This window comes from Eschscholzia californica, unplaced genomic scaffold (assembly GCF_041429995.1).
Source record: "Eschscholzia californica isolate CP2 unplaced genomic scaffold, dmEscCali1.0.p SCAF_2, whole genome shotgun sequence".
NCBI classification, from domain to species: domain Eukaryota; kingdom Viridiplantae; phylum Streptophyta; class Magnoliopsida; order Ranunculales; family Papaveraceae; genus Eschscholzia; species Eschscholzia californica.
Window position 1 is genome coordinate 55,780,945 of NW_028238309.1, and position 19,846 is coordinate 55,800,790.

General features: G+C 35.6%; 1 protein-coding gene and 1 long non-coding RNA gene across 3 annotated transcripts; one reads left to right on the forward strand and one right to left on the reverse strand.

The window, feature by feature from the left end:
• Positions 1-234: 234 nt before the first annotated feature.
• Positions 235-6,388, reverse strand: LOC147559246 (protein phosphatase 2C 70-like). Of its 2 annotated transcripts, none has more exons than XR_015234542.1 (13): positions 6,123-6,388; positions 4,739-4,928; positions 4,405-4,599; positions 4,107-4,282; positions 3,856-4,014; positions 3,183-3,326; positions 3,044-3,105; positions 2,518-2,653; positions 2,118-2,212; positions 1,361-1,468; positions 1,127-1,256; positions 673-727; positions 235-595 (listed from the first exon to the last, which is right to left on the reverse strand). XR_015234542.1 is itself a non-coding variant. In XM_086661107.1 (13 exons), the coding sequence occupies exons 1-13, from the start codon at positions 6,255-6,257 to the stop codon at positions 443-445; spliced, it is 1,746 nt and encodes a 581-aa protein (XP_086517233.1). In that variant the 5' UTR covers positions 6,258-6,384; the 3' UTR covers positions 235-442. The 2 variants fall into 2 exon arrangements, 1 of the variants encoding a protein (XP_086517233.1); XM_086661107.1 differs by having other exon boundaries at positions 1,353-1,468; positions 6,123-6,384.
• A 61-nt stretch (positions 6,389-6,449) lies between these two features.
• Positions 6,450-7,727, forward strand: LOC147559247 (uncharacterized). The gene is made up of 2 exons (XR_015234543.1): positions 6,450-7,431; positions 7,536-7,727. It is a non-coding gene; the product is annotated as an uncharacterized LOC147559247 (long non-coding RNA).
• Positions 7,728-19,846: the final 12,119 nt, after the last annotated feature.

A 19,846-nucleotide genomic window follows, 5' to 3' on the forward strand; every position in this document is an offset into this window, starting at 1 on the left:
GTTTGCTTTAATACAGAATAGGACTTGTAGAGATTGACTTTGTGGGTAGATAGACAATTCCAAGAGAAAGAGAATTGCAAACACACCCACCCCTGAGTTTCCGTTTCCTCCTTGGCTGTCAAGGATGTATTACGTTCCCTTCATAATCGCAAACATCCACATGCAAGTGTAACCAAATAATGTGACCTAGTTGATGGAGAATGCGCAAGGTATAAGAGGATCAGGAGACCTATATGTCAAGTTCTCCTGAATGTACTTGAAACTCATCAACCATCAATCAGTGGTCTGAACGACTCAAATTGGAAAGGTTTTAGTTCTAAATTTTTTAAGAAACAAACCCTAAATTATGCGATAATCATAGAATATGAATGGACTGAAAACAAACAAGGAAAAAAACACTTTCTACAAATATGAAAAGGTTTATTCATTTTAAATATCAGCTTCACATGAAGGGAGCAGTTCTAGACAAGCAACCGAAATCCAAAAAAATGACAGATGTATTATCCTTCGTCCGAAGATTTCTGGCTTCCCCTAACACGAAATTAGCGATCTTCTCTGCAATATTCCCTTTCTCTAAAGCATATTTCTCCTTTGCCTGCACAAAGTACCAAATGAGAAAAATCTAAAAGAAGCAGTGCAAATACCGAAGAAAACAAATATTAGTATACATGCCTGAAGGACGAGTTGTGTCACTTTCTTGACGCTAACGACATCCCATAAGCCATCACTGCAGTTGTGAAAAAAGAAGGAGATGTCATATTATGGTTCCCAAAAATGGATTTGGCGTGGTTGAAAACCACTACACAAAGTTCTTTGGTAACACTGAGGTAATGAGTAGGATTTCCGCCTTCTCTCAACTCACTTCATAATTGAAAGAGAATTTATTGTACATGAAGGCTCCAATGAGGTGTCTGACCTAGACTTGTCTGTGTAAAAGTGTTTCTTACAACCTATTGCCCATCAAAAAGGTAAAATAAAATAAAGTGAAATGGACTGAATAAGGCTTAAGTCTAATCCTAGAGGGCAAATTTAAATTTCAACAGGTATGAAGTGTAACAAATTTCAACCATATCGCTCTTTTAGGTACACAAACAAAGAGGATACGAAGTTCATATATCAGTAGTACCTTGCCATTAAAGCAAAAGCCTTGTTGTCTTTGTTTATATGCACAACTGGGCTAATATAAGGAATGGAACTAAAGCGAGCCTCTTGTTCTTTCAAAAATTTATCACCAAGCATGCGAGCAAGATTCAAACCTAAAAGAAGTGAAAAGAAAAAAAAAGTCAGTTTAGCTGATTATTGATGAAGGAATTGATACGTGAGAAATAGGAACTCAAATCATTATCCGTTACCGCATAACCTGGTTTCACCATCTCTCAATGGGTCCCCAGTTTCGTTTATCCGCCTTCTTTCAGTCTGACTAGTTATTCTGTGATCTTCTGTCATCTTGATCTGATCACCATCCATACTGCAAGATATCTCATTTTTTATTGAAATCAGCTACTTCTACTAGAAATACCGGAAGCAAACACATACAAGAAAGCACTGAATAGAATTGAGTAGAAATTAAGAAAGAGAAAGTAATCTAATCAGCTTCTGGGTCTGTAAACAGTTTAGATTCTTCTCTGTGCAGGTCGGTTCCGTATGTTCAACCATGAAGTACAGAAAACGAGAGAAACAAGTTTATGCCCAACCAATGTTTTAGAATATGTTTGTACGCCTCAAGGCGGTTCACTCTCACAATCACAAAGACTAGGTGGCACCTCGAGTCGCAAGCCTCGACGCTTAAAAGGCGTTAACTATTGTTTTTTTGTAAGGAAAACATAGTTTTTCTACTTACTACCATAATATAAAGTCCCGAGTGTTTATTGTTTAATAAACAAAAATACTATTATTTTTGTGTTGCCCAACAACTCAAAAATAAATAGGGACTTAAGACGCCCACATTTTATTCTCCAATTCAAATAGTTATGCTTTGAAGCATCAAGTGATCGCCTCAAAACATTGTCTACAACTAATGATGGCCAAGAAACCACAAACTAAACAGTTAAACCCCGCAATCAGAGTGTGTTTATGCATTGATACAATCAAGTGAAGAACAAATACTGAATACATACCTCAAAACACAGGCAGAATCCCCAACATTTGCACATTGCGCAAACAGTTGTTCGTGGTCATTAATCCATACCAAAAGCAGTGTTGCAGTACAACCCTGGAAAAAGTTTGGGAGATTTTATAGGGCCCCCTCATTTTTGTTAAAAGGCCCCCCCTCAATGATAATTTACCAGGTAAAATGGTTCATGGGGAGGCCTTTTAACAAAATTGGGGAGGCCTTATAAAACTTCCCAAAAAGTTTAGGTCGTTATACATAAATAAATGCTTTCAAACTCTTCCACACCAAGTAATAAGATACACACATGTAACTATACGAGTGTTCAAACAAATGACTTTTTTTCATCATCTCGAAAAATGCAGAATAGAGAGAACTAACGAAGGAAGCAATGTTGGGGTCAAAACCTCATACTGATGATGCATAGCTGTTTCTGCCTGGAAAAAGGCATCTCTAAGGATGTCTGAGGCATCACAACCAGAAAGAACCATCTCTTTTTTTCCTGGAACCGACAATATATTAGTGACCGCCTCCGGTAGGATTCTGAAGAACAAGAAACCAAGGGAAGTTGTTGTTAAACATATAGCATCCTGCTTTTAGGCTGTTCACATCCTGCTTATAGGCTAAAAACAAAATACAATTCATTAAATGAATAAATAGGAGAATAATGTCGCTACTGCTTTTCAGTAACACGTCTTATACCTCCCAAATATTGGACAATATGGAGTTAAGTATGAGTTCAAATGCGACATGCTCGAACATGTAATGGAGACCAAAAATCCCAGATAAAGAAACACCGATAAGTCAAAACAAATCTAATAGGCAGATATATATGGTTTTGTCAGATGAAATAGGTGGTGAGCAAAAATCTTGAAACCCTTAAAAGAACACTTTACTGTCTACAACATAGAATAGTGTGAAATGAAAACTGACTTGCTTGCATCTTTCGCAGCTGCGGGTCCACCGTGCCCATCACATATCCCAAATAAGCCAAACTGCATAAGAGACATTTGTTTAAAGAAACCAATGGGAAGAACATAAAGTGGTATTGTACGATTAATGGTACCAAAACCTGTTCAATTCCAGGAAGAGGCCATTGGTAGTAGCAAACGTCTTCCATTGGAAACTTTTTCCCTCCTCGACGCATAGCCATAGGGTCAGAAGCCACACCAATTCCAAAAGGAATTTGTTGTTCAGCATGAGGCTTGATCTTAACCTGCCAAACCGAGAAAGTGTAAGAAAGAGAAAAAAAAAAAGGAGTTAACATTTAAGCCGGCACAGACTTCAACTATTATTGAGGTAACGAGTTTAATTGGTTAACTTAAAAAATTTTGAACATCTCAAAGTGAGCAACCAGTAGTCTTCACTCGACATAATGTACTCATGTAATAACTAGTATTAGTGGATATAACTCAAGCTACAACTTCTCCCCATCTAGGTTTTTAAAGACAAGTTAGAGATGGAAAAGGGCAAATAGACAAAGAGGGTTCAGTCACACCTAGTAAGTACTGCTCACTATCAACTATTAAATATTGGAACAAATAATGACTCTTTAACCTACCATCAGCTATAGAGTGTGTAACAAGTTAGCTTGAAAATACATAGAAATAACAAAGCGAATTAATATTAGTCTTCAAAATTTACTCTCTTAGTGGATATTATCCAAGTTGCAACCTCTTCACTTCATTTAGATTTTCAAGAATAAATTGGAGTAACCAGTAGGTAGTAATGGCTCTTCTACTTACAGTTACTTTTGATGTTGTACCAAGAGTTATTATGTCCCCATTAGCAAGGTCAACAGGTTCACTCCATTGTCTACTTCTAACATCAGGATGGTTGACCTGATGGGAGTTCAAGAATGTTCCATTCAGGCTTCCCATATCCACCAGCTCCCATCTCAGTTTCTGTATTGTTAGTCAAACTTGTAATACCATGGATATTGATGATAGTCGACAATCTGATATAATAAGATAAACAATAGGAAGAACATGATTACATTTAAGTTCCATTTAATCATTGCATGCTTCCCGGAAACCTCTGCATCTTTCAGAACAAGATCACTTGGGGGAACTCTCCCGAGGGTCAATGGTAACCTAGAAGTATTTGTAGATAGTATGGAAAACCGAAGCCCCAGACAAGGACCAGATATAACTTCAAGAGTCAGGCTGCTTCCTGCACTTCTAACAAAAAGATAGGATGACATGTTTTTCATATTCAGAAGATGTTCTTCAACACAAGTCTGAGTACCACTTAAAATGTAAATTATAATACAAAAGTGAAGGAATGGACAGTACTTTGATTTGCAACATCATTAGGCGTTAACTCTTGATAATTGTTGAGAAAAGAAGTCGTATCATAATTTGGTTCTTCCTTCTTGATGCGTTTCTGCTCCTCAATTAAGCGATTTGGTAAAAATGTGCGCTTCAGTGTTTGACCAAGCAGAAGATCCTCCGAAGTATCAGAAATTACATCTAGAACCAAGCTTTCACCTGGAAACAATAAACAGAAATAAGTTGAAATTTCTGACAACTGAATTAGACAGGCTAATAAGTAATAACTTTGAATAAGAGAGAAATTGAATAAGAGAGAAATTAATTATAAAAGCAATACAGAATAATTTTAAAATACCTTGGGTAACATGAGCCTCTAAAGATGGAACCCTCTGCTTGCAAACAAGTCCATGTTGGGCCGATGAGCTGAAATGATCTTCCACATGGATACTAGAGCCCTCTGAAACCAAATTTCTTGCAAAATTGTTGGTTGGGATCGACACCTGATCCTCATCTTCTGAAACAAGAGGTCTTTCCAGGTCTAAAACCTACACGGAAAGGAACCATAGATACTCAAAAAGTGCGATTACGGAAAATACAACTATCTAACATTTAACAATGTGACATTCCTATACCTTCTTACCATGAGAACATGTAAAATAAAGAGGACAAGGAAATTAAACTTTTACTCTAGTATCTAGACTGTGGAGTCTAAAATCTAAATAAAGTGTTCGAACGAAAAGGAAAAAAAAAAGAAGGAACGAAAACACAATGACAATCTTTCATGTATTATGTGTAGGAAGGCAAATAAAATAAACATAAATGAATGGAGGGATACTCCATAGAATTTCAAAAGAAACGCTACATAGTGAGATTAATAACCATTTTCTAAAACTTCAAACCCAACTTCAATCCGATATTAATAACTGCGTCATAACTTAAGTTATTCAAAACTTCCAGGTAATAATGTAATATATGGACATTGGTATGACCCATGGTCTAAGAATGAGGTCAGATCATTTATAGTAACAATTACAAACATAAAAACCAAATTGAGCGACTAAACAATGATTTGTTTCCGTATCTCTGAGCATTCAATGTAACATATTTCGTAATTAGTACGTCAACTATTTTACTAAGATACTCAATATTACGGCATATGACAAATAACCTCTATAATTCAATAAGATCTAACAAGTCAAAACTTACAAGGTTTAAAAGCACATAATCATATTTAGGGTTTTAATTCCTATTTTTGCCTTCTTGTTTCTCATTTCTAGATCTCCTCATTCAACATTTTCGATTTCGCCACAACATCAAAGTCCCGACAGAAATTAACGTGATATTGATATCAAGAGGAGCTAAAACTACCCATATTCAAAACAAGAAATGAAACAATTTTTCATCAAAACTTCAACATTTGCATCAAATTCAAACATTTAAACAACAGGAAAAATGAGAGAAACCGAAATCAACCCTCAATCTCACATAATAAACTAAACAAATTTAAAACTTACCCTAGTTTAAAAAGTCAATTCCAAAACTACTAGTTAGATCTTAATCCCAGTTCAATTAGACTTCCCAAAAAGTACCTAAAGCTTACTCAAACGTTCAAAAATTCCAAATGCATCATATAGCTTGACTTGCATGAACGTGCGACCAAATGTGTTCAAATCAAGAGAATTTGTAACAATTTATTAGAGAGAAAATGGTTTCGCGGTTTGGGGTTTCAGTTAAATTACCTTGATCGAGCGGTTGAGAGAAGAGGGAGAATAGAAGAACCGCCATGGCTTACAAGCCAAGAGGAGGAGAAAGAAGATCAGAGCCAGCATAAGGATGACGATACCAACAATGGTATCTACCACAACAATCGCCATCTCTCACTCCGTAGAGAGAGAGAGAGAGAGTGATGGGAAGAGAGAGAAAGAAAGAGAGAAAGGATGAGCGTGAGGAGAAGCGGAAAAATAGCACATTGAAATGGTCGCATCATAAAAGGAGCACATTGTTTAAGCCTTTGAGGTGGTGTTTGTTTGTTATATTTTGACCGATTTGGGCAAAGAAAATTCTCCACGAGAAGCGTGTACCTCGAACCCTTGACTTCTAGGTGGAAGATTATACCTCTTACCACTCCAACCAAGGGTTGTTGGCAATAAAGAATTTTTTTGACTTTAGCCTATTATTCATTAAGAATTAAAGAAGTAATGTGAAGACTATCAACCAAGATACATATAGGTGGTACTTGGCCTACCCAAGTGTTTACAACTCGGTTATCAACTGCATATTTAACGAGATTATGAGCCACAAAATTGGTTTCTCTATGTGTAGGTTTGAACCTGAATTCTTCAGAAGTATTCAGACGATCAAAGATTTCTGCGACTACGCTTCTAATTCTCTACGGGGAGTCTTCAATTGGTGAGGTGCAAGCCTTGATCAAATTTTTTGAGTCTCCCTCGAAGATACACTTTCTTGCGTTCAGAAGTCTAGCTAGTTCAATGCCCAAAAGCATCGATTTTGCTTAGTCAATCAAGATTAACTTAGGGGACATTTTTTTTGTCCCAAAAATTTACTAAGCTGTCTCTTGTCCCTGATCTTCATCTTCCTCTCATCTCAATCCCACAAATTCGGCCACCACAAAGTCCGACCGCCATTTTAATTTTCTCTTCTTCCTCGCTTTCTCTTCTTTTTCCTCTCTTTCTCTCTCTAAAAACTATCTTCTTCCATTCAAATTCATACCAAATTTTTGTCACCAAATCCTTACCCAATTTTGATACCAAATCACTATGTGGGTTTCAAACTAATTGGGTTTCGGAGTATTACTTCTAAATCTCAATTTGAAACCCTGACTCTTGAATCTTATTTACAATACGTAAGAAAAATCTTGTAATCAATCACTTGATAATAATTTTCCATGTGCTTTATGTAAAACTAGTTTATCAAGATTTCAAGCATCTTATTTTAATGGTGGCCGAATTAGGTATATAACATAGTGTTGAATCTATCAATTCATCTACGTCGCTGCTCTGGTAAATCCCTTTGGACTCTTTGATAATGGTAATACATATTCTCTGATTTATCTTCTAGTTCAATTAAAAGAAGAAGTCCTAATCTTTTTTAGGGGTTTCATTTATATTATTATTGCGTTTTTGGGTTTTCAGGAATTAGGGTGTTGATCTACTGCCCTGCTACAGCGGAAAGGGAGAAGAAAATGGTGGCCAAAATTGGTGATGTTGAGATAAGTGGAAGATGAAGATGGATATTATGGGGCAATAGCAACTTAGTAAACTTTTGGGCTAAACAATAAATATATTTCCTAAATCAATCTTGATTGATCAAGTCTTTATGCTCCAGAGATTTTTCTTTGAATTTTTGGGTTTATAGTCCAACAAACGGGTCCTAATAGTAGATATAATCCTCTCTAATCTTATAAAGGGTTTTAAAACCAAAAAAATAATATAAATGGATATCTAGTCCATTTGGTCTTATCTAGAGAGAAAACACAAATCTCTAGAATAAATATTATTTCATAATCCCTAATCTAACCTTTCCATATTTTATAACTGATTTATCTTCGAAATATATGCATATCTTTTTCCATATTTATCTACCATATTTCTTTCCAATCATGTTTCTATTCAAAGTAAGGATATTTTCATTATTATCTCCCATATTTCTCTCCAATCATGTTTCTATTCAAAGTAAGGATATCTTCATTATTTTCAGTAACGGAAACTCTTTATTTGATCTCTCTAAAACCGATTTAGTTGACAAACCTCCATTAAACTCAGGAAATCTTCTTCTTCTACATTATATTGCTGTCCAAATTCATCATTTATCAGGTTTAATACTTTCGAAATCTTTATAAACACCATTGTTAATATCTAATATTTCTTCTTATAACTAAAACCCTAATTATTTCGCTTTATTATAAAACGTATCAGATTTATGATTCATATCTATAAGATCTGTTTACTAATTCATTAACTTCGAATGTATGATGTTTATTTTCTCTCTCTAAAATTTTCATAACTGCTTAAGATCTTTATGTTTATTCCTTATTCAATGATTCCTTCAAAGTTAGTATGTTATGTTTGAATCCAGTGATAATATCATATTTCTTTAGATCTATGTTTAATCTTCTGTTGTTTCTGATATTTCGTGAGATCAGATTATCAATCATCAATCGAATGTTTGATGTTTATTTTCTTTCTCTCTCTTAAAATTTTATTTATGTTTTTTATCTTGATGTTTAATCCTTCAACTCGAGTTTGACATTATTGCAATCAATCATCATAGCAGATATCCTTAGATTTGTAGTTTAAGCTTAATGATATTCTCATTTTTTTTCCTTCAAATCTGGTTTTCAATCCGTACGGATTTATGAAACATTTGTTCTTTCGTACGGTTACTCATAACAGAATTTACAGTACATGTATTGTATCGTAAATTACCACAATTCATAGTTAATTATGGGTAATTTATAGAACATTACCCGTACTTTAACACCAAAACAGTACTCATTTCATTAGTAGAAATACTTCGCTTTACTATCAAATCTCGTGTACTTTGCAATAATGTATATATAATTTACGTATATCTTCATGTTCTTACCATTATGTATATAATTTATGTATAAGTGCGCATAAATTATGTATTATTTATTTATCATTACGTGTACTTTTCACCCACAACAGTAGCCTTGATAAGTTTACCAAACTACTCAAAACCTTCAAATGTTGTCAAAATTTGACAAACATTGTATATAATTTACAAAACTGTACATGTAGTTTATAATACAATATATAATTTTTTTTTCTTTAATGTATGTGTATTATGTGTGTAGATTTGATATACCAGATGAAATTTCAAAGAGAATCATCAAATCAAAGTGAGTCAACGAAACTAATGGAGAGTACATGGATGGGCACCATTTTTGAACCAAAGAAGATTTTGTACTTTTTTTTGTAACAGAATGTAAAGGATGAATGTAAAAGAAATTATGTGTAATTTATTGAACAAGACCCACATACATTTGATAAATTATGTTGTATACTTGACAAATGACGGTTTCTCGTCATAAATAATACATAATTTACGTATTTGTTGCATAATTTGTATTCTATGTGTATTTATGTATGAGTAAAAACGAAAACATATGTTGCTTTAATGTTCCCAGAATAATATACTATTTCCAAAACTGAAAGTTAAGTGAGAGAAAGTGATATATATGTTTTGTATATTAACCCTCAAATCACGCTAAATTGATCCTAGAAAATATACTATTTCCAAATCTGAAAGTTAAGTGAGAGAAAATTGATTTGAATCGAAAAAAATTTACATAGTAAGAGAGAAAAAATTGATTTGGTTTCCAAATCTGTAAAGAGAGAGAAAATTGATTTGGTTACGATTTGTTGTGAATTGATTTGGAAATAGATTTGCTTTCCAAAACGGTTAGAAGATAGAGATAAATAAATTTCGGATTTATACGTTAATTGCTTTAAATCCCCTAAATCACGCCCACATTAGAAACATTCCAAATTCACCCTGGAAAATTAAAAATCCCGTGATTTTTGTAGGAGGGACATGGACGGTAGTTCTCTCATAAAGAATGGGTTATTATGTCCATAATGTAAAAGGACTAAATATCCATGTTTTGGGAAGATTGGATCATAAACTTTTTTTGAATATTATTTTGGTCTATATACCCACGGACCCATTTTTCTTTATGTCCCAAAGTTGAGGCCTTTATTTTTCAACTTCTTACCTTAAATATGGTCTGAGATCTATTAATTCAAGTGTAGATTTTGTGTGGTTTTGACATGTAGGTATGACCCTCAACAAAAAAAATAAAAAAAATAAAAAGACATGTAGGTATGAAATTCCAATTCTCTGATCTAGAGGTAATTCTAAAAGGGGGTGAAATAGCCAATTAAGACTTTTATAGATTTTTTTGACTTTCTTCCATTGTTTAAGACATTGACTAATTCTAAAAGGTGTCTATTCATTTTGAACTAAGAATAAAATATCTGGCGACATTTCCAGATATATTATCATGACATTTCAAGTGACATTTTTAAGGAGTCGATAGTTGATTAGATTTTCATGGGCTTCGGTTGATTTATATTCATTAAAGATAAATTTTCCAGCCCTTTATTGATACTAATATGAATATTGTAAGTAGAATAGTATACTTTTTATAAAATGGATCCTAGATCGTGCTTCTGGGATGAAGCAGTTGAAGTAATATATAAATATTTCTTAATATTTTCAGTTTTGGTCTCAAGATGATAACTTTTTCGAGGTATATCTTTAAGACTTAATAGATTATTCAAAGATATGATTGAATACAATACATCGTTAATAGTTAACTTCGTAGCATCTAGTAATATTGTAACTGTTCTGCAAGAGTCATCAATGAGACTAGATGAACCAACTATAACAATCACATTCGTTGATGTCAAAATTTGTCAATCTAGTATCAATCAAAATAAAGAAGACTTGATGTTAGATCACGTCTTAATGAGTGAATCTGCTCCGTTTATTCCCGCTATGATCACTACTGCTCCCGCTCTTGCTTCTGGAAACTCGAGGGAAAACCTGCAAGGAGCTTGGAAACCTCTCCGATGCTTAAGACAGTCAGATTGCCCTTGCAGTTAAAAGATTGAGTATTGAATGAACCTTCAAGTTCGTACCTTGTTTAAGGTGATTTGATACCCTTTTATAGGTTGCTTTGGTCGACTGTTGATAGACGGTGATGATGAGGCGGTTGAGATCCACCGTGTTGGATTAAAACTACTATTTCGTAGTTAGGGCATTTTGGCCTTTTGTACTTATCTTGTATCTTTGATATCTAGAAGTTCCTCTGTTTTATGATCCTTCATACATATCCTTCCGAGTTGATAGATCCTCTCGAAGATGTTTCCTCCTTCGAGCCTCTTGAAGCCCAAGTTAGGTAAATACTTGAGATCTTCATCGATTGAGATTTTTGATCAAATTCGGGATTAAATCGGTAAGCGTGAGGCACACTTCTACCTTCTTATGTTGCGGGCTTAAGGTATCGGCCTTTGTTTACATGGACTTTCCTCGCCTTCTAGAAAATCCCAAGGCAGACCTGGTTGTATATGAGTCACGGCAGGACTTAAGGCGCCTAGGACTATCATGTCAACCTCTCAATTCTGGGCTTGAGTGAATACACCACCCTGTTGACTTGAAGCGGGCTGGCCCGCTGGATTTTTGGTCTTTTCTTGACTCATTGACCGTAGTCAACTGATGACCATTTTGTGGATCATCACGAGTACCACCACTTCTTAGTTGAAAGTAAAGAAACTAAAAAGTAGAAGAACTTAGAAGTTTATCCCCTGACTTTCTCTTATGCATGTGATCCGTACGTAGATTATGATGCTATCTGGAACAACTTAAACAAATAAGTCTTTAAAGTTCCGGATATACCTGAACCAGGGTTATGTGTGAACCACCTGTTGACTTTTCATTACATAACCTGTTTACATTGATGAAATTTTGTCTATATTTATCTTTCGGTATTTATTTTTTGTACAATTTAAAATGCATTAGTTCTGTAGTATAAATTTGTGACGAGAAATAAAATAGGTTTGTTAGTAAAAAATGTAGCAACAAAACAGTGATATCATAAAATATTTGTGAGATTTTTTCTTCCAGTTAATGAAAGGGTTAATTCTATTTTGGCCCCCTAAAGATGACCAACTTTCAATATGGCCCCCTTTTTTGTTTTTCCGTCTTCTTCTCCGTTAGTCGTTAATGAGCTGGTAATTTCTTACCACATTTACCCCTTGCCCGTATCTACCCCATATCTTGGATGAAGCACTGAGAATCTTTATGATCCCTAGGTTGTCCAATACACTTTTACCTCCTCTCTCTTCATTTCTCCCTTCTTTAAAATTTTTTTTCTCTCTCTCCCTCTCTACTAAATCTCTCCTTCTCTCTCTAAAACTTGAAGAAAAATGAAACCTCTGTATCATCATGAATTAATGAAGAAATTCTACTTAGTTTATTGACATAAACACAAGAATCAATTATTTATGGAAATAAACACAAGAATTAGTGATTTCTAAAAATGGAATTGTTAATGGTGAATGACATTTTTCTTCTTTTAACAATTAACACTATCATATAATATTAATCCCTCCCAAGTCTCATCTAATTACCTACTTCTAAAAAACATACTAACTTGTATAAGTAACATCAAGAATCTGCCAAGATCACAATTAATCTAATAAGGAAGAAACCAAATTCTATACAAAACAGGCCAATGAGATAAAAAAATAGAGTATCTTCTTCTTCCTTGATGACTTTCTCTTTCTCTCTAGAATCTTTTAATGGATATCTTCTTCTTGGATTTTTTAATTAAGATAATCTCGCCAACACATAAGCATAGTAATGCATCTTCTAACAATATAGAACTTAGCTTTTTGAAGAATTAAGAAGATTGAAATGATGATTAGTATAATTAGGAAGATGATGATGATGAGAGCAAATCAATGGAGGTTGATGATGAAGTTGATGTTGATGATGATGAGATGAAGCAGCAGCTAAATTACAGAGTGATCTATATTGATTATCAGAAGCTCTTTGTGCTTTTCTAACTGTTGTTCTTTCTTTTTTGAGTTAATTCCTATATGGCCCCCTACTTTGTGACCAGCTTCCTTTATGGCCCCCTTTTTTTTTCGTAAATTCAAATATGGCCCCCTATTTTTATGTAAATGACGTAAATACCCTTCCTAATTTCTAAATAAAATATTAAAAACATATTTATTTCCACCTCATCTCTCTCTCTCTCTCCACCTCATCTCTCTCTCTCCACCTCATCTCTCTCTCTCTCTCTCTCTCCACCTCACCTCTCTCTCTATCTCTCTCCACCTCACCCCTCTCTCCACTTAACCTCCCTCTCTCTCTCCACCTCACTTTGTCTTCTCCGATTAAGTTCGCCGGCCGAAAAAATTTCCGGCCGGCGACCTTAAAAAAAAAAAACTCTCTTCTCTCTGTCATCTCTGACCGGAAAATTTTCCGGCCGGCGACCTTTAAAAAAAAAAAAAAACTCTCATCTCTCTCTCAAAAGATTCCGGCGAAGGGGTTACCCTTCGCCGAAATCTGTTGAACCAGACCTAAAGGTCTGTTTCAACAGACCTTCAGATCTGAAGGTCTGTTCCGAGCAGACCTTCGAAGGGTCTGCTCGAACAGACCCTTGAAGGTCTGGTTCAACAGATTCCGGCGAAGGGTAATCCCTTCGCCGAAATCTGTTGAGAGAGAGAGATGAGAGTTTTTTTTTTTAAGGTCGTCGGTCGGAAAATTTTCCGGCCGGCGACCTTGCCGGAGAAGACAAAGAGGGAAAGGTGGAAAGAGAGAGACAGAGAAAGAAAGGTGGAGAGAGAGAGAAAGAAAAGTGGAGAGAAAAAAAAAGTGGAGAGAGAAAGAAAAGTGGAGAGAGAGAGAGGTGAGGTGGAGAGAGTCAGAGAGATGTTAGGTGGAGATAGAGGTGAGGTGGAAATGAGGTGGAATGTATTTAATTTTATTTTGAAAAATTATGAATAGGAAGGACAATTAGGACATTTACTTGAAAATAGGGGGTTATATTTGAATTTACGAAAAAAAAGGGGCCATAAAGGAAGCTGGTCACAAAGTAGGGGGCCATATAGGAATTAACTCTTCTTTTTTATGAGCATTTTGATGACCTCCTAATGCTTGAGAAGTGAGAACTATAAAATTTTCTTGAACAAAATAAACAAGGAAAATCCCTACTTGTACTATTTGATTTTGTATCATTATTATTGTTGTTGTTGTCGTCTTGATGATGAACATAGATTTTTCCACCATGTTGATGATGATGAATATGCAATCCTCCTTCATTTTTCTTCAAGTTTTAGAGAGAGAAAGAGAGATTTAGTAGAGAGAGAGATTTTTTTTTAAGAAGGGAGAAAGGAAAAGAGAGGAGGTAGAAGTGTATTGGACAACCTAGGGACCATAAAGATTCTCGGTGCGTCATCCAAGATATGGGGTAGATACGGGCAGGGTAAATGTAGCAAAAAATTGCCAGCTCACTTACGGCTAACGGAGAAAAAGACGGAAAAACGTAAAAGGGGGCCATATTGGAAGTTGGTCGTCTTTAGGGGACCATTTTGGTCAGTTGATCATCTTTAGGGGGCCAAAATGGGATTAACCCTTAATAAAATATGCAACAAAATTATGTGGCTACTAAAACTTTATAACGACAAATTTTCTTTGTCGATAGAACTACTTTTTGGGACAAGAAATTTTTGTTATGAATATGACAATCCGAGGCAAAATATTTTGTTACAAAAAAATTCTTTAGGGACAAGATAACTTTGCAACTTAAAACATCTTGTGAGACAGAAGCATTTGTTCTTGAAAATATTTTCACCAACAAATTTTTGTCGTTGAAAATGTTTTCCATGACTAAATAGTTATCATCATTGAAGATATTTTCTGTAACAAACTTTTATTTGGTCTCTAAATAGTTTTCCTGACTGCGCTACTACAATCGAGTGACAACGAATTTTTTTTGTTGATAAAATTTTTTTGCAACAAAAATATACTTATTACTGACAAAAAATTTCGTCGCTAAACTTGTTTTTTCTTGTGTTGATACTTCGAACAATAGTTGGTTAGTTAAGTCATGCATGCCCTAGAGATTATATGCCTTAACTAACTAGGGTGTAAAGCTTTGCATTTGGGTGTTCCTGCACGACAGAAAAAGTATTAGTTCCTCCTGTAATATTTTATAGTTGTGCTCGCCGAAGTAGGGTTTCTTCTCCTTTGATGGTTTATGTCTTCCTGCCTGGTTATAGCTAGGTCTAGCCGGCCTTATTAGTGTAGACGACCATGCCTTGGCCGGCCCACTAATGGGCTTTAAGGCCCGACCCAAAAACCCCTTTGTTCCGCCTTTTAACTATCTCTGCCTTAGCTTTTAGCTTGACCTTCTTGACATATGTATCGGTCTAACCCATGTTCATATTGAAGGATATATCCGTTCGGTCTGAAGGAGATGTCCTTCGACCAAGATGACAATGCGATCAATTTGTTGGTTAGGATAACGATGAAAAAGTTATGAAGATCATCCAGTCCGTTCCAATTAGGGGTCATAGTGCTTTGCTAGAAGCCAACTACGATCGTCGGATTACTTAGGTAATTCGCGGCTAACATAGACCGGATTCTACAACGGGTTACACATAAGAGTGGTAACTTGATCAGAGAGATTTGACTAGATGGGACTAGGCTAAAGATGGATTAGATCCAACTAAATAGGTCAAAAGGGTTCGAATAGAGATTCGAAACAAGATAGAAACAATGGGGCATAAAAGGGGGTGCCCCAAAGCAAGGCTACTATAGCCGGCCATGTGATGGCTTAAAGGCATAGTGGGTCGGCCACATAAACCACATAATAGGCTGATATGGCCGGCCACACTAGGGGATGCCCTAATTAGGGAGATTGTAGAGAAGGTGTGGAATTTTTTCAAGAATACACATATCTCTCTCACAATATACAACTAGTGGAGAGAGGAGATTGTAGAGAAAAAAACTCCCATTCTATCAATCTAGTCAAGGAGAAAGGTTCTTCTCAACCTTCTATTAAGTCCTAGCAGACATTAAAGAAGGGAGATCAAGTTATCCAACTCGATGTCTCAAGTAGAGGACCGACGATTGAAGCTCTCGATCTTCACACGCGAATTGGAATGGTTCGAGGGAAAAACGCGAAAAGGTATTTATCTCTCTTCTAGTTCATTGTTTAGTTCATGTATAATCGATCCTAGTAATCTAGTGTTAGCATATAGATGTTGAGATTCCGCTTAGAAAACTAGCTTTAATCTATTAGATACGCATGAAACCCTACACATATGTCTCATCCCTCTAGTCATATCTTCCGATTAAGTCGATACTCTTTGGTGTAACCTAATGTAGGATCCGGACGAAGTTAGCCACGAATCGCCCCGTGATTCGACGATCCCATAGTTGGTTTCTAGCTAAACATTACGATTGCTAAATCTTTCGGACTTGATGATCTTCTTCATCAATTGTCCTATCTGACAAATTGCTCTCATTGCATCTTTGGTCGAAGGACACCTCCTTCAGTCTACCACTTATACTTGGAACAAGTAATGCTCGATTTCTTTGTCAATTTGTATCCCATCTGATACGTCATATCTTTCAGACTTTCTTGATCCTGAGTAAAACTGTCAATCCAAATAATTAATCACTTAATTCATTTGAGTGTGGCCACGCATTTTCAGTTGGAACTCATCAAGTGGCCCTGAGATACGTTTTTCTAATTTTAACGAGGATGACACAATCCATTCTTGCACTCCCACTTAGCTTCATGTCTATCATGTATTTCCCAGTATCCGTCTTTATAACCTCTTTTTACGGCGCGGCGTTTGACGGAACCAAAGTCAGACATTCCTTACATAAGATGAGGGGAGTACTCATGTTTTGAGGAATCTCTCCAATCTTGTCAACTAGAGGTTTTGACGTTCATAACTCTTGATGTACTCTCATGGTAGATTATCCAATGTATATTCCCAATCATACACTCACGTAATCGACTCGGATACTCTTATTCTCATAGCCCATGAAACAACGTTATATTGTCGATCTCACATGCTAGTCTTCATAAGTCATTGTTGTTCATGCAATGACCTGGACTAGGGACATGATAACGAAATAATTTCATGTCCACTTAATAGGGTTTCACTCATCAGATCATGTATCTGACAAACCTATTTGGAAATTTCATCATCGATGGACTATCGTTAAATACTAAACTAAATTTAGACGACGAAATAAAAAGCCGTTTATTCTTGATAACAAGAGTTTGTAAATTTGAGTCTCCTCCGTAAATTCCTTTACTTACTCAATTTACTAGTCAAGGTCGTTCTCAGAATGCACCTTATGCCTTAGACCTTGTATGATTCCATTCATACTTTCTCTTAGGTGACAGTTTAGTTAAAACAGATCCAATCTGAGTAAACCTTTGTTGATTATCACTTTAATCGAAGGTTGCTTCCTTCAATTCTATTGATAATCTCTAGTATCTCTTTACCAGAATTAGTGCCTCTAAAGCTTTAATTTTATTCTTTCGTTTGTAGAGTTTGCAACAGTTCCCAACTCAGAATACTTTTTCAGCCTACTTTCCTCCCATGTCTGGAAGTTAGCAATGTATGACATTTTCAACTTTTTTTATCCACTTTGTACTAAGAACTCATCCTAATTACTTCCCAAGCTCTTTAGGATGTTCTTTAGTTGTGGTTCAGATTATCTTATTTGAATACGGATGGCGAAGTCTCATCACATTCCCAATGTTTGAGATGTCTCAGGCAAATGTTAATCATGTCTAACATGACTTATCTTTATGCTTTAAAGCATAAGCATCTTTCTCATGGGTGCTTGCTACCAGACTCTGAGTCTTGCTGAGCTCTGTGCCATGAGAATTGGGTCGAATTTATGTTCTAGAGTTTTTTTGCATTGGACTTTTAAGAATCTTATCATAGTAAGTTTCTTGATTAAGCCCTATCATCTTTTCGATCTGTTCTCGTAGATCTTTGATGCCCAAAAGCATTTCATCCTTTTGTGTATGGTCGGTCCTTTACTGAGTCAGTTTTAAACTGTTTTCAACATCCCAATGTTGTTCTCATTTTTTGTATGTCCTCTACATACCGGACCTAGAAAACTGTGTCACTCCCACTCACCTTCTTGAAATTCCAAGGTTCAATATTTTTTTCATTCTTTAGGAATTAAACATCTTTGATTATCTCGTTGAATCGAAAATTCTTACTCTTACTTGTCTGCTTCAATCAATTGATGGATTCCCGAAGCTTGCGTGTTTTACTAACCTTTAGAGTCAATAACCTTCTAGATTGTGTCAAGTACACATCTTCTTCCAAAAGTTCATTAACGAAGTTGGTTTTGACCTCCATGTGTTAGTATGATCTTTATGGACTCAAGCTTAGCGACGAACATAGATATCTCGTTCATTGTCTCATGTTATGAATTTGTGGTCTTTATCTTCTCATTTAGCCTTTGGGAAACACCAGTGTTTCTATCCTTCTTAGTTTTCTCCTATGGAAAACTAATTTTGCTTCCAATAAGTTTTACTCCATTGACCAAATTTTTAAGTTCCAAACTTGATGAGACATGGATTCCATTTCTGATCTCTTAGCTCCAAGCCTATTTCAGAGTTAGGTTCCGTCATAACTTTGCGCAGATCTATGGCTTTTATCTTTTATCAGCAAGATCTCAATCTTCTAAGCTAGATAGATTAGCCATTATGACCTAAAAGGGGTTGTGAACAACTAAGGAATTTTCTCAACTACTTAAGAGTTCTCCTTTTCTTGAGAATCTAATTTGTCTTGCGCAATAGGTATTTTCGAGTTCGTATAACTCTACCTTTTATTCCTCTCTACCTTTAGGAACCGCGAGTTACTGTTCCCATCAGCTTTGTTGCTCTCCATCGAACTGTTCGATGTACTTTTCTCCCACTTATCCTCAAATAATACCAATTATAAGGAGGATACCATCACGAGCAACAATAACTTTGTTCTCTAATTGGTTCTGGAGAAGCCCCAAGTTTCTTCTAAAGAAAATTGTGTAAGACTTGCTAATTTTGTGCCCTGTAAATTATTTACATAGGCTTAGCTTTCTCAGACTCTATGAATGTAGTCTTGGAACCCTTCCAATTACATATCCTCATGTAGTCTTTTCAGCTTTAGACGGAGTAGGTTAAGTGAGAAAGCGGATATTTCTAAAAATATCCCAAAAGGTATTTAGAAGACTGGCTTAAACCCATGATTGATCGAATCATGTCTAACAGTGTTCGATTACTCACACTGGACCCATCATCCATCGGATGTGTTGCTTGAAGTGAGTTGGGAAACCATTTCTCAACTCCTTTGATGGTTATCAAATTCTTGACTCTAATTTTTTACTATTTCAATCCATTCGAATGGCTTTCGTTAGCTCCAGCAGGTAAACTTATAGGTCTGCATAACTAGGTATGAGTCCCAATAGATTACCAGCCCTAATCCTTTTCTAAAAAGGTGACTTTGTTATTTGGTCATTAAGACAATATCCACATGTGTCATAGGATTCCAAATCATTTAGACTCAGAAGGCCATCGTGTGGGAGCTTCTTCATGTATCTAAAGTCAATTAGACCCAAGCAACAATGCTAGAGTTAACGGGCTTCAATCTTTTGATTTCAACCGTTAATATTAATGTTAACGATTTCGGTTCTCTAAGAACATTTTGTTAATTTAGCACTGGTTTAAAACACTCGATGTTTCTAGAAGAACATAATCACTATTAAGTTCTGGATTAGTGTCTAAAAGAAGACTGCAAGACCTTATAGCGATTTCGACAACCTTTTTTTGCTTCATTTGCTATTGAAAAGTCCATCTCTCTCTTTTAGTCAAGTACTCAGTTCC